This window comes from Zalophus californianus, chromosome 17 (genome assembly GCF_009762305.2).
Source record: "Zalophus californianus isolate mZalCal1 chromosome 17, mZalCal1.pri.v2, whole genome shotgun sequence".
In the NCBI taxonomy this organism is placed as follows: domain Eukaryota; kingdom Metazoa; phylum Chordata; class Mammalia; order Carnivora; family Otariidae; genus Zalophus; species Zalophus californianus.
In genome coordinates, this window is record NC_045611.1 from 41,511,349 (window position 1) to 41,526,432 (window position 15,084).

At 47.5% G+C, this 15,084-nt stretch overlaps 1 protein-coding gene across 1 annotated transcript in view; it reads right to left on the minus strand.

Moving 5' to 3' along the window:
* The window catches only part of RHPN2 (rhophilin Rho GTPase binding protein 2), a 58,664-nt gene that overhangs the window by 11,889 nt on the left and 31,691 nt on the right, over positions 1 to 15,084 (minus strand). Inside the window, exons 5-10 of the mRNA XM_027619729.2 lie at positions 7,599 to 7,676; positions 7,140 to 7,264; positions 5,296 to 5,462; positions 2,603 to 2,790; positions 2,041 to 2,197; positions 696 to 815 (exon numbers count right to left, since the gene is read on the minus strand). Coding sequence (XP_027475530.1) covers positions 696 to 815; positions 2,041 to 2,197; positions 2,603 to 2,790; positions 5,296 to 5,462; positions 7,140 to 7,264; positions 7,599 to 7,676 — 835 coding nt within the window. The remainder of the gene's footprint in view (positions 1 to 695; positions 816 to 2,040; positions 2,198 to 2,602; positions 2,791 to 5,295; positions 5,463 to 7,139; positions 7,265 to 7,598; positions 7,677 to 15,084) is intronic.

Here is a 15,084-nt window from a genome sequence, read left to right on the forward strand (position 1 = left end):
CTCACAGGGCTGTGTGAGATTGAAGGGAGTCAATATGTGGTAAGTAAGCACTGCATCCGTGTGGCTTGGACCAGGGTGGGGGGTGAGAGGTGGTCGGATCTGGGATGCGCTGTCTAGGTAGAGTCAATGGGATCTGCCAATCATGGGTGGGGTGAGAAAGAAGGCTGAAGGCGGGAGGTGAGTCCTGGGTTCCTGGCCTGCACACCTCTAGGCTGGAGTTGCCATCAGTGAGACTGGGAAGTGCGTGTGGCGGTGAGGAGCAGGTTTGGGTAGTAGAGGAATTCAGGCTCGCACATGGGAAGAGAGATTCTGACACCTGGCAGAGACCAAACCAGGACCACGCATCACCAGCTCTTAGAGGTGTGACAGAAGAACATTAACAAATGTGCCCTTCCACGTTTGGATGACCAAGGGCCATGCCCTGGACCACTAGGGGGTGGGAAGATCGTCAAAGCTCTGGCTCCGCTTTGGGAGGCCCAGGGCCTCAGAGAACCTGCGAGAACAGCCTCAGGAGCCTGTTGAGGCTGCAGACTGTGCCTCACAGTTTCTGATCCAGAGTGGCCAGGATGTCCCAGGATGCCCTACTCTCTGGACCCTGCCCTGGGGACCTGTCTGGGGCTGTCTGTGAGCAGGACCAGCTAGCTGGGCATCGAATGGGGCCTGCAGACAGAGGGAGCGGGACAGCCAAGGCATACCCAGCTGTCGGCGCTGGTGACCATTCTTCAGCGTGGCTAAGGGCGTCAGTCCCTCTGGCATATGGTCGTAAAGCTGGGACAGGCACTTCTCCTGATGATCCTCATCAGCTCCCGGCTTCACTGCAACGAGAGCCACAGGGTAAATCTCTTCTTGTGGACGTGACCACAGACTCTGGAGACAGTGCCTAGGACCCCTCAGAGAGGACACTTGGGATAACAGGTCTCCTTTCAGCCCCTGGACACACCCCCACCATGCAGCTCACAAGTCTTTGTGCACTTGGGGCCAGGCGAACCCTAGGGGCTCGTGGTTTGGCTCTGAGCCCCCACTCTACCTCCTCCAACTCACCCACCTCATGGAACCTCCCAGCATAGCCCAGCCTCAAGCCTCTGGTGGCCTCTGTGCCTGCACCCACCCTCCCTGGCACGCATCCCCTCTCTAGCCTCACCAAACCTCTCCCCGCCACCGCAACACTTCTGGCCTCCCTTCCAGAGTTCGGCTAGTGTTCTTGCTCTAGCTGTCCTTTTCCTCCTTGTTCAGCTGCAAAAGTGCTCCTTAGACTTCAAGGTCCAACTCAAATGTCACCGCCTCTGAGAAGCCTTCCGTGACTACACCAAAGGAGTCCAACTGCTGCCCCATGTGTGTTGCCACCACAACTACTGGTTTATGTGACTTGTCCTGTCTGCTGTGGGGCGACCTTGATTAGAGCTCATGACAACAAGAGTCCCACCTGACCTCAAATCAGAGCCAAGACTAGGGTGAGGAGAGCAAGACACTCACCTAGGGCTGAAAATTTAAGAGGGCACCACCAAACACTCAGCAGTCAGGATACAGGATAGTTTAATACAATTGTCTAAATACCAAAATGTATGCTAAAAAAAAAATGCATGATGAACATCAAAATTCCTCTTTGCTTCAGGCTCTGAGGTGGGTCAGCACAACCTTGTTACTGATTTGCAGTCTTATTTAAAATTTGGATCACCGTGGATTTTTTTCACATTAGCTCTGATTCATTTAAAATATCACATCCAAAGGTTATCTTGAATACTGAGTTTGGGGGCATCCCCTTAGATTCGGTGCCTAGGTGAGTGCCTCACGAGCGCTAGCCCTGGTCCAAGCCGTGGTCTCAATGCCGGGGCGGGGGGAGGGGAGGAAGTCATCTCCTTGGAGATGTCTGCTCCATCCCAGGCAGAATTACACTCCCCCTCATCCTCCATAGCAGGAACGGAGAACCCCTAAATCCTGGGAGCATCTCCAGGGCAGACAGACAGCTGTCACTCAGCTCAGAATGTTCTGGAAGCACAACCCTGACCAAAGCCCCAGAGTCTCCAAGCCCACAAGCCTTACACTGGTGGTCGATGAGAAGGGTGGCCACAAAGTAGTGGGCCAGGGCTCCGTAGTGGTGGGCTTTCACGCAGGCCAAGCTGGCCCAGGAGTAGGGGATGTTCTCCTTCACCGGTGCCTGGCTCATGGCCGTGTGCAGCTGCCGATAGACCTCCCCCACCTGCAACAGAAGGAACGCTGGGGAGGGGGAGCCTGGCCCGGGGATGCTCACGCACCCAGGCTGCAGAAAAAGAGCCCTTTCTTCTATGGAGCAGCCCTGCTGGCGGCCGCTCCACAATCTGGGAGCAGCTCCAAGGCTTCCTAGTTCTTTCAGCATCAGAGTTCACAGCAAGAGTAGGCAACAGTCATGATGCTGGGTTTTCGGCCTAAGCTGCAGATGGAATCAGTGATCCGTATAGGAAACGCCAAAGCTTGCCAAGAAAACGCAAGCTCACACTCGGTCCAGAGCAGGCATGCTGCCCAGGTCACGGGCAAGATGCCGTGGGAAGCCGCTGCTGCTTCCAGGGGGCCCACATCGACACATCCCGCCCACCCCCCAAAAGTCACGGGACCTGGGAGGGCTCACCTTGGCAGCCTCCTGAGCCACCTTCACCAGCATGAAGAACTCGTTCCGGATCCCAGGAAGGCAGATTTTCTCAAATACATTTTCTTGGGCTTGTGCAAGCATCATTTTGACCAGCACGCTGAGCATGGCAGGACTCATGTCGTAACTTGGAGTATGAGTGAACGTCTCCTTCAGGTGATTTAAAACCCCTACAATTGGAAATTTTTTTGCACATTAGTGGGGGGTCATATCGATTTCACCATACTGTTCAAAAGCACAGAGATGGAGAGACGCAAAAATTAAGAACGTGTTCTGGAACGTTGTGAAAAATCTGATTCTCAGTTACCGTAAGATCCAGCAATTCCCTTCCTAGGTATACACCCTGAAGAATTGAAAGCAGACAGAAACCGATGGAAATCGATACTCATACACCCACATTCACGACAGCATTAGTCATAACAGCCCAAATGTCCATCAACGTGTGGTTAAACAATGTGGTGTATACATACAACGGAATCATTTTTCAGCCTTAAAAAGGAAGGAGAGTCTGACACATGCTACAACATGGATGCAGACATTACGCAAAGTGAAATAAGCCAGTCATGTGGGCAAATATTCTGATCTATGAGACAAGGTATCTGAAAGAGTCAAATTCAGGGAGACAAAAAAGTAGCATAGTGGTTGCCAGGGGCAGGGGGCAGGAAGGAATAGTGTTTAATGGGTACAGAGTTTCAGTTTGAAGATTATATTTATTTGAGAGGGAGAGAAAGAGAGAGCACGAGCGTGCATAGGCAGGGGGAGGGGCAGAGGGACAGAGAATCTCAAGCAGACTCCACACTGAGCACGGAGCCTGACACGGGACTCGATCCCACGACCCTGAGAACAGGACCTGACCCGAAACCAAAGGTCGGACGCTGAAGTCGGACGCTGAACCCACTGCACCCCCCAGAGTTTCAGTCCAGGCAGATGACAAAGTTCTGGTGATAAGAGAGTTGCCCGACCACGTGAATGTACTTAATGCCAATGAACTGAACACTCGAATAGGTTACAAACGGTCATTTTCTTTTGTGCATCTTAACAAAAACAAAAACAAAAAAATCAAGATTCTTTTCTAAAACACTTCCATCTGTATCAAGCGAGGAAACCAGCCTGCTCCCTGTTTACTCCTGTCTCACCTGGGCCAACTGTGAGGCATCCCATACATGACCTGGCATTTAATGGAGGTGAAAGCAGAAAGCAGACAGGCTGACGGCGGAAGGGCTCTCCGCGGGACACGCTCCCACTTAACACCTGGGTCATGATGAAATTCAGGGCTTTTCCCCAGGACCTCAGGAAAGACCAACCCAGCTACTCCAATGGAAATTTTCCTGCTGTGGCCCTTAGCTGACTTTTTTATATGTTAGAAAATTAACTGTCACAGTGCTGACTGACAATCAACCAGAGGCTGAAATAAAATCTCTGAGATGAATCCCATCTGACTGGTTCCTCTGGTTTTGTTGCAAAGCCTACACTGCCCCATGGACAGATGGCAGAAGCTGCGGGCTATCTGCTCCTTTCTGGGGTTTGCTCCCGCTCTGTTCTTAAGCTTCATGTTGTCTATGTTGCTGTCATCCTAGAGATGGGTCACCAAGCATGACTGCTTTAGGTTCCTCAGAAAGAAAATGAGCCCAGGAAAGGATGTACGGTAAAAGAAATCCACTCCCACACGGGATCTTAGCATGTTGTTTTATCCCAAGGGATTTTTTTTTTTTTTTAAGATTTTATTTATTTACTTGTCAGAGAGAGCACAAGCAGGGGGAGTGGCAGGCAGAGGGAGAAGCAGGTCCTCCGCTGAGCAGGGAGCCCAGTGTGGGGCTCGATCTCAGGACTCTTAACCGACTGAGACCCCTTGGGCGTCCCCCAAGGGATCAGTCATTTTAACATAAGCTATTTCACAATCAGCCAAAATGACAAATCTCCGGTTCTTCACGGCCTTGCAAAGTGAGACACCCCAAACATCCCCTGCTGGGAGTAACTCCCCAAAGCAGAGTGATGAGGACCAGCACAGAAGGGAACCTGGCGTGCAGCCCGCTCAGGGGATCATGCTGTGGTCTGTGCCGTGTGGCTGCCTTCTCCCACCATTCCCAGTGGCAAGTCGGCCAGCCACAGGCCCTGCTGGAGAGCAATGCAGGACCCTCAGACACCCCCGAGCCAGACCCACCCACTACACCCAGCCTGGCGACCTCCAGTCCTCTATAGGTTGATGCTAAGTGTCACTTGACAGAGGGCTTGGAGGAGAGCCTCAGGCAGGCAAGCTTTCCACAATGAGCACAATATAAACGCAGGATAGTAACATGTAGTGATGAACCAGGCCTGGTGAAAGAGAAAAGAAAGAGCCTACATTTGCACTCTTTGAGAAAAACGTATTCCCCTTCTCCAATACAGTGTTCAAAGGAACAATTCATTCACTGCCATCCCTGGGGCCACTCATTCGGAAAAGATTAATTGTTAACCACGGGGTTCGCTGTGTCCATGGGCCATTAGGGCTTGAGCCGTTAAGCAATTCTCTCGGTGGGAAGGTGCACCAGCACTAGAAACCCGCCTGGCCCTTACAGGCCTGGGAACCCAAGCATGGGCCTGGGGAAAGCCCATGGACCCTCTTCCGCTGCAGAACCCCGTGCCCTGCCCCCCAGTGGGGCCAGGACACTATCCCGACAGCCTTCCTGGAGACACACCTGCGGCTCTCTGAAAGGCGTCCACCGCGCCTTCCAGCCCAGCCTGGGTCCGCCGATTGCATCGGGTCCCAATCTGAGTGTAGAGGGCTCCGATGTTAAACAGAATGCTGGCCTTCTCCAGTAGCAAGTTCTGCTGGCTCACCGGAACCCCGGTGAGCGAGTCATACCTAGTTAAAAGAAATAGGTTTTGAGAACATGAACTATTTGGCTGGTGAAGGCCGCTTTGGGGTGAAAGCGGACAAAATTTACTTCTTGAATAAAATACAAAGATGCACATGCAATGAAGCTTTCATTTCCAAGCAAGCCAATGGGCTGATCACACTAAATAAAGATACCCACAATTTCACACAAAAGGAAGGCTTCTCAACCAACATGTCCTTCCAAAAGTGCATGGACAAAGAAACTGCAACACAACCATACAGTGGAATATCATTTAGCAATAAAAAGAAATGGGTTATAGAGCCGTGAGAAGACATGCAGGAAACTTAAATGCATATTTCTCAGTGAAAGAAGCCACTCCGAAAAAGGCTACATACTTTATGATTCCAACTATCTGGCATTCTGGAAAAGGCAAAACAGTGGAGACAAAAAGAATCAGTAGATGCCAGGGTTGAGGGGAGGAGGAGGGAGAGAGAGGTGGAGAAAAGGGTTGTAGGGCAGTGAAACTACTCTGTGTGATCCTGTAACATGGAAACGGGTCCTTACACATGGTCAAAACCCATCAATGACTACCACCAAGAGTGAACGCCAATGTAAACTATGGACTTTGGGTGATAATGTGTGGGGGTAGGGGATATATGGGAAATCTCTCAATTTTGCTGTGAACCTAAAACTGTTCTAAAAATTAAGGTGTATTAAAAATGTGTTCTCTTGGGGCGTCTGGGTGGCTCAGTCGGTTAAATGTCTCACTCGTGATTTCAGCTCAGGTCATGATCTTGGGGTTGTGAGATTGAGCCCTAAGTCGGGCTCCATGCTAGGCGTGGAGCCTACTTAAGATTCTATTTCTCTCTCTGCCCCCCACCCCACTCTCCCACTCCAAAAATATGTGTGTGTGTGTGTGTGTGTGTGTGTGTGTGTGTGTGTGTCTTCTCCTAAAGGAAACATAGCAATTACGAACCCCTCGTAATTCTTCCTCAAGTCTAAAAGACTCAGGATTTGTTTTAAAGTTCACCCATCAACCAGGAGGTAGACGTGGAGATTCTTCCTAATTCAACACTAAGGAGAAATCACCTTTACCCTTTCGCTCCGAGTAGGCAGCTAAGGCATCTTTAGCAAAAGTCAAGTGCCTATGTTGGCCAAAGCCAAGCATCTGTAGCCACCAGCGGTGGTGAATGTCACTCCGAATATGCCCCTTTCCCCCATGCTAAGTACCCTCAGGGAAGAGGTACCGCATCTCCAAAGTATTTAAACAGCACTAACCTTCGAAAATATCAACTCTGGAGAAGAATCAAATGCCCCGCTTAGGTTTTTAAGAGCTGATCTATTTCTGTTTGCTGCCTTTGTCGTTAGGACAAAACCCGACTCCCACCCCCTGTCCCATCTGGAACAAGAATCTTGCTTCTTGTTAGTTCTACCTCGGAGCCCCCGTGTTTCCCCAACAATAAAATGAGCACACACACAACACACAAAGCCTCTTCTCCTCGGCTCACTTGCTTGGAGAAGCAAGAAGCCACGGTCTGTTGGCGCCTTCTCCCCTTGGATCCCCTTCATACATAAACACCCCTTGATCTATGTGTCTCCAGGCTCTCCTGTAGAAATGGGACCGCTTGAAAGAGGGGGCGGGGTTGCAGAGGAGCCCCAGGGTGCCAGAGGGGAGGGCAGCAGCGGGGGCCTCGAGCACCTACCATGTAAACAAGATCCCCATCTGTCGGGTGGGCGGGAAGAACCGGTTCTCCACAAATCCCAGCTGGATGAAGTAGCTCATAAGCAGTTCAACCCCGGCCTCATCTCGGCTGGGTGTCCGGCAAGCCTGGAGGGAAAGGAACCATGGAAGATGGGGGGGGTGGGGAGTAGGTGAGGATGCAGCTCACGGCCAGCCCAGATGTCACACCTGCTATGTCTGTAGAGCCTGGGCCCCCGCTGCTGCTACCCTGAGCACTAGGAGGGGTGGAGAGGGCTGGGGTAGGCTCAGGAGTCCCTGAATCCAGCCTCAGATGTGCCAGGGGGTGCATCTGTTCCCTGCTGTGGCCAGGCTGAACAGAGGGTTCTGAAAGCACCTCCCCATCGCCTCCAACCACCCTCCATGGCAGCCACCCTCCCCTCCCTCCCCTCCCCTCCCCTGCCCACCACACACAACACCGCACCTGTCTCAGATCCATCAAATCAGCTATCTCGTCTTCATACAGGCAGCTGTCCTCACTGTAATGTTCCAGGATGAAATCCTGTAAGAAAAAGGACATGAGAGGCGTGCCTGGGTGGCTCAGTCGGTTAAGCGGCTGCCTTCGGCTCAGGTCATGATCCCAGGGTCCTGGGATCGAGCCCCGCATTGGGCTCCCTGCTCGGCGGGGAGCCTGCTTCTCCCTCTCCCTCTGCCTGCCTCTCTGCCTACTTGCTCTCTCTCTGTATCTCTCTGCCAAATAAATAAATAAAATCTTTAAAAAAAAAAAAAGAAAAAGGACATGAGATCCTGTAAGGTGTCACTGCAAACCATAAACAGGTAAAACAGGAATGTCTAATGTGCCCCCCTCCCCCTGCTTAAAAAAACATGTAGAGTTCATACAACCAGGAGATTATATGCTACGGTGATTTTCTGGATGGTGGGATTTATTTTCTGAGCTGCATGTATATTTAAAAACGTTCCTTTCGTTGCTTCAGTAAAAAGGAAAAGTTGAAGTTTTTTTTATTTTAAAATGTCTTTGTGGGGGCGCCTGGCTGGCTCGGATGGTAGAGCACATGACTCTTGATCTCAGGGTCATGAGTTCAAGCCCCACGTTGGGCATGGAGCCTACTTTAAAAAAATAAATAAAATATAATGTCTTTGCATCACATTCAAATGACTGTGTAAGTGACAATACGTTGGATAATTGTGGCAAACATCCCAGACACTCAGGAGCTCTGATGTCCATCCTGTGGGCCGCCTTCAGTACCTGGGCACAGGGCCTTCCTAGCAAAGGAAACTACCCTCAGGGACTGCGAGAGGAACCTTTGTGAGAGAAGCTTTGGGCACTTCCACAAATGAAGCACCCGGATCAGACCCCCTAACCGGGTCCCCAGTCCAGCGTTCAATGACGACTCTGTGAGTTCATTCAGGCATATGGCACACACAGATGCGCACCTGCTATGTCCAGGCACTGTTCGTAAGGCCTGGGCTCCATCAGTGAACAAAACAAAGACTTTTCTACAGCTTCTATTCTCACAAGGGAGCACAGACAATAAATGACAGGCATAACAAATAAGTAAATTAGGGACGCCTGGGTGGCTCAGTCGGTTAAGCGTCTGCCTTTGGCTCAGGTTATGATCCCAGAGTCCTGGGATCAAGTCCCCCATCAGGCTCCTTGCTCAATGGGGAGCCTGCTTCTTCCTCTCCCTCTGCCCTCTCCCCCCGCTCATGCTCCGTCTCTCAAATAAAAAAAAACTTAAAAAAAAACCCAAATAAATAAGTAAATTATATTATATATTAGAAGATGGCAAGTATGATGGGGAACAAACAAAAATAAAAATAGCATAAAAGGCATCGAGAGTGGCTTCTTGCATAGCATCTGCCCTAAGTGCTGGCTCTCCCTGGCTACCAGAAAGTGGAGGAAAGACATGTTCAACTGTGTTTTCTCAGGTGTCTGTGCATAGATTCTCATTGCACACTTTCTACACTAAAGCCCCTTCTGTTTTTTGTATGTTCCGTGCATACACACATACACACACACACACACACACACACACAATCACACATCCTTGTCTTATAAAAATGGGGTTCTTTTGGGAATGAATATACACATCTGCTGTGCTTTTCTTTTTAAACTGGCAATGCAGCAAATATTGGCATACGCCATATGACTTTAAAAAATTTTTTTTAAAGATTTATTTTAGAGAAAGAGAGAGCATGTACACACAGGGAGGGGAAGGTGCAGAGGGAGAGGGAGAGAATCTCCAGCAGACTCAGCACTGGGTGCAGAGCCCGACTCGGGGCTCAATACCACCACCTGAGCCAAAATCAAGAGTTGGACGCTTAACCGACTGAGCCACCCAGCCGCCCCTCCATAACACGACTTTTAATGATTATGTAATCCTCTGATGTAATGTGTGTACAACTCATTTATTAAACAAATAAATCGAGCACCTACTATGTGCTAGCCAATATATATCATGATAATCTTTGTTTGAAAATTTTATTTATTTGATAGAGAGAGACATAGCGAGAGAGGGAATACAAGTAGAGGGAGTGGGAGAGGGAGAAGCAGGCTTCCCCCCTCCGCCCCGAGCAGGGAGCCCGAAGCGGGGCTCGATCCCATGACCCTGGGATCATGACCTGAGCCAAAGGCAGATGCTTAATGAATGAGCCACCAAGGCGCCCCTATATCATGATATTCTTAACCTCATCTTGTTAGACATTTAAGTCACTTATATGTTTTCTGTGATTAGAGATTATACCATGATAGTCATCCGCAAGCACACCTCTGATTAGCTCCTCAGCATAAACTCTGAGATGCTTTGCTGGGTCCAAGGATATGCAGAGGCTCCTTCTGTTTTTCAATTTGGTCATTTTACCCAATTTTTCCTTTCATTTTATGATGTTGTCACAGATTTTCTTTACGACTTAAAGTGCTGATGTTTGTAATCAGCTCCTCTACTAATACAAAGATTTGTAAAATTTGAAATGATCTTCCACTAGAATTATGTTATTAGTGATGTTAATAAAGGTGAGAATGATCTGGAGGACAAAGTTCATCTAGGGTTTCTCCGATGACATCCCTGAAAGCAGTGTTAGGGGTCACCACTCAGTTGATGCTCAGGGATGAGAGAAACTGCATCCTTTTCAGGACAGCACATTGTTCTGTCAACTTCTGCTGTGGACACTGGCAAAAATTTTCTTAAAATGAGGAGACAAGTTACACTTAAGGTAAGTTTAAAAAAAACCTTTATGTTAATCTCATAAAAGTCAAAGAGAATTTTAGTAAATTCTAAATGCATTCCTAAGCTAGATTAAACATAAATGTTTAAATATTAAATATGTTATCATACTAAATAGTAGGATAAAAAATGTCTAGCTGAAACCCACTGTAAACATCAGGGATAAGACAAGGATTACATAACATCTATTATATGACACATTTTGAAGTTCTCTAGCCAACAAATTAAGACAAATATTAGAAAGGAATAAACAAAAATAATTTTTTTTGCAAAATAATGGCACATTTACAAAACCTAGAGCACGCCAACTGAAAAACTACTAAAATAATAGGAATTCAGTGAAATGGCCACAAAAGTAATAGATATAAATCAGTAGTCTTCCCCCTTTTTTTTGTTTTAAAGATTTTATTTATTTGACACAGAGAGACACAGCGAGAGAGGGAACACAAGCAAAGCGAGTGGAGAGGGAGAAGCAGGCTTCCCACCAAGCAAGGAGCCCGATGCGGGGCTCAATCCCAGGACCCTGGGATCATGACCTGAGCCAAAGGCAGACGCTTAACGCCTGGGCCATCCAGGTGCCCCAATAGTTCTTCCCTTCTTACATAAGCCATAACCAGTTAGAAAAATATAACTGGGAAACAATAACTTCCCAATTGCACCATCTCAACAAAAGTGCAATATTCCCAGGGATAAAATTAACTGAATTCACTAAGCAGTTAAGTATTAAGCTTTACTGAAAGACATAAATTATTTCATTCTTTCATGTATTCATTAAGGCATTTTTTTTAAATTTCCACTATAGTCAACATACAGTGTTGTATTAGTTTCATTTGTACGGTATAGTGATTCAACAACTCTACACATTACTCAGTGCTCATCATGGTAAGTGTGCTCTTAATCCCCATCACCTGTTTCGCCCCCACCCCCAACCTCCCCTCTGGGAACCAGAAGTTTGTTATCTATGGTTAAGAGTCTGGTATTTCGCTTGTCTCTTTTTTCTTTTCTTTTTCTTTTTTTTTGTTTTCTTTCTTAATTCCGTGTTTCTCTGATTGACTTATCTCACTTAGCATTATAGTCTCCAAATCCACCCAGGTGTTACAAATGGGAAGCATTAAGTCTTTTTTTTTTTTTAATAAGACAGACACAGTCCCTGCCCCGCATAAAACTTGCTATTTGTTGACATATCAACAATTAGAAACATGTTCATAGATGAAAACGTGCAATATGGTAAAGATACAATTTTGTCCTACATAAGCTATGAATCTAATGAAATTTCCATCAAAACCCAAAAGTACTATTTTGGGAAAACTTGACAAAATATGGAAGTAAAAATGTGGGGGAAAAGCCAAGAACATTTGGAAAAGCATGGTCATAAAGGAGCCTTGCCCTAATGTGCTACTAAAACACATAGGGATTAATGAAGGGGAGTAAGTTGGAGGGGGAGACGACCCATGAGAGACGATGGACTCTGAAAAACAAACTGAGGGTTCTGGAGGGGAGGGGGGTGGGGGGATGGGTTAGCCCGGTGATGGGTATTAAAGAGGGCACATTCTGCGTGGAGCACTGGGTGTTATGCACAAACAATGAATCATGGAACACTACATCAAAAACTAATGATGTAATGTATGGTGATTAACATAACAATAAAAATTATTAAAAAAAATAAAACACATAGGGATTAAACAGTGACCAATGGATAGGCAACGAAACCAGGCACGGTTCAGAAACAGATGGAAGTAGACTCGAGAATCAGGTGTCTTAACAAAAGCCAGCATTCTAAAGAAGTGGGAAAGGCCAGAGCACCCAGCAGGTCCAGACAGGAAGAAGGTGGCACCCACAGACACGGCATGCCCGATGTGAATTTAAGGAAAGGACTAATACAGTGGTGTGGTCAGGGTTAAGGGAAACCACAGAGATGGTGCAGAACCTTCGGGGCCATTAGGACCCCAGAGCTAAAGGGTCAAAAAGGAGAAGGAACTTTGAAAACGCGGAGAGATGGCTACCTGAGGTAGGCACCCAAAGTCACCAGGCCCTCCCCTCCAGGAATACAAAAGGAAGCCAGCTGAGCAGCCTGGAGAGTAAATGTCCCTGTCCTCCTAGCTCCTCCAGCCTGTTGTGGCATCCCTGGCACAGAGCAGGATGGACGAGGGTAGATGCGGGGGATGGGGGGAGGCAGTCACAGAGGGAAACGGACACCATCAGCACCACAGATGGCTCCTTTACATAGAGTTCAGGCGAAACTGGCTACCCATTTGGTGAAAATAAAAGATTATAGCCCTATACCTCATATTTTACCCCCAAAACGAACGCCAGATAAATTAAAGATTTGATGCAAAAACATTTGAAACAAGACAGTTGGGAGAAATAATAGCAAAATATTTATGCCATCTTGGCATGCACGGTGCCTTTCTGAACATTGAGGCAGAACTGTAAAGGGAGGGACTAGTAAATTCAACAACATAAAATCTTAGTGGCAAAAATAGATATATTATACTTTTTAAACTGGTTATTGCTTGTATAACAAGTTAAATTAAGGAGAGAATGTACTGAGAGAAATATCTGCAATATATATAACCAAGGAACCAAGGGTTAATATCCTTCACATGTAAAAGAACTCTTATAAGAAATAACAGCAAAACTGTGGAAAAGCAGACGAAGGGCAGAAACAGTCATTCTGAAATCAAGCGAAAGCAGTAAAGGGCAAAGAAACATACACAAGAATGTATCCAACTCTAGTACTGATCAGAGAAATGCAAACCGTAATGTTATTAGTTTGCCTGATTTCACAAAAATCAAAAAGATCCCATAAAAAAGTCCAAATGGTGAATGACAGCCAGCATAACATAAGGTGCAGGAAGACAGGCGGTCACACACAGCGGGTAGGAATGAAGGCAGGACCCCTTCTGGTGGGTAAGTAGGTCATACATATCTCCCACCTACCAAATCCACATCTAGAAATTTATCCAAAGAGAACACTGGGTGAAGTGTGCAGATGCTCAGTGGTGGGCCACGGACGACAACAAGCATTGGGAAGCTGCCGAAAGAATGAGATTAACAGCTACCCTGTTCAGCACCTACCGCCAGCAGATACCACTCAAGCGCTAACAGAGGGCAAGGGATGAGTTACACACCCTCATGAGTCAGGTCCCTGATTAGAGGAAGAGCCCCAGTGTCAAAAGATTAAGTGCTGAGCAGGTTACTGAGCTCAGGAGGGATGGATGGTGGGGCTGGGAGGGATCTTTCCACGTGTTGGTATTTTTCCGAATGTTTTACAATCTTATTCTTAATCAAAATAAATAAATAAATAAAGCTGTCTTTGAAGGCCAAAAAATAAAAAACCTACCCAACCAACTTGAATTCTCTGGAAAGGGAATTTATTTTGATGGTGCCTTTTTTTGAAAAGATGAGAAAGAGAGAGAGAGAGAGAGAGCGAGCGAGCATGTGGGAAAGAATGGAGGGGGCGGGGAGCAGACTCCCTGCTGAGCAGGGAGCACAAAGCAGGGCTCGATCCCAGGACCCCGAGATCATGACCTGAGCTGAAGGCAGACGCTTAACTGACTGAGCCACCCAGGCGCCCCTTGATGGTACCTTTTAATGAAAAAGCACAGCGTGAAGCTTTACTGACCACAAAGTGTCACACGGATGCACAGGGAGGCGCTAGACAAGCCGCACTTGGAGCTGTCCTCACTAAGCTGGCCGAGTTCTCTGGAGCACCTGCCTGGGACTCTCCAGCACACAACGTGGGAAGGAGAAAACAGAACGTCCCCAGATGTTCTCATTTTTGTATGACTGACATTTGAAGAGTCCCTTTTAGGCTAAAATGACATGGTTGGAAGGCTCAGCTGAACAGCACTTGGCCGTGCCCGCAACATGTGATTTTTTTTTTTTTCCACTGAGTTTAATGTGGAATCCAGCACATGACACGTTTGGATCCTTACAGATGCTCATGAAATCTCCAAGCTGCTCCAAGTCTCCCTCTAACACGCATGCACTCTTGCAGCCCTGGCACCAAGCAACAAACGGAATCGTAAAGAAACCACTCCACAGGGGCGCCCAGCTGGCTCACAGTTGGTTAAGCGTCTGCCTTTGGCTCAGGTCATGATCTCGGGGTCCTGGGATTGAGCCCCGTGTTGGGCTCCCTGCTCAGCGGGGAGTCTGCCTCTCCCTCAGCCTGCTGCTCCCCCTACTCGTGCTCTCTCTCTCTGACAAATAAAATCTTTAAAAAAAAAAAAGAAAAGAAAAGAAAAAGAAACCACTCTACAAAAGCCCCTAAAGACGTTTCCACATACGCAAGGACTGTCTTGAGTCTCATAGACATCTGTAAGTTCAGGCAGCCTGGAAATAATCAGCACAAAGCTTGCAGCTCCTGGGTTGTTTTCTACCCAGAAAATCAAATCTCATGTAATCCCGAGTCCTGTGACACTATCAATGTCCCTTCTCAAACTCAAAAAAAACCCCAAATTGACAGGGACCAGGACCTGGATGTAAACAAGGCAGCAGTCAAAAAGGCCCCGAGTGAAAGAGCTTCGGTCAACAGACTTACGGTCTCTGCTCCAGATGGAGGTCAAGTGTAGCAGCTTTGAAAGTACGAACTGATTCCTTTTAAAAGGACTGATTTTATAGTGCCCAACCTGCATGGGGTAATTTTTTTCTTCTCTAAACGAAAAGTAGTCCAAGATGAGTCAACTGACAGGGTTGCTATGCAAAGAAACCTAATACCTGGAA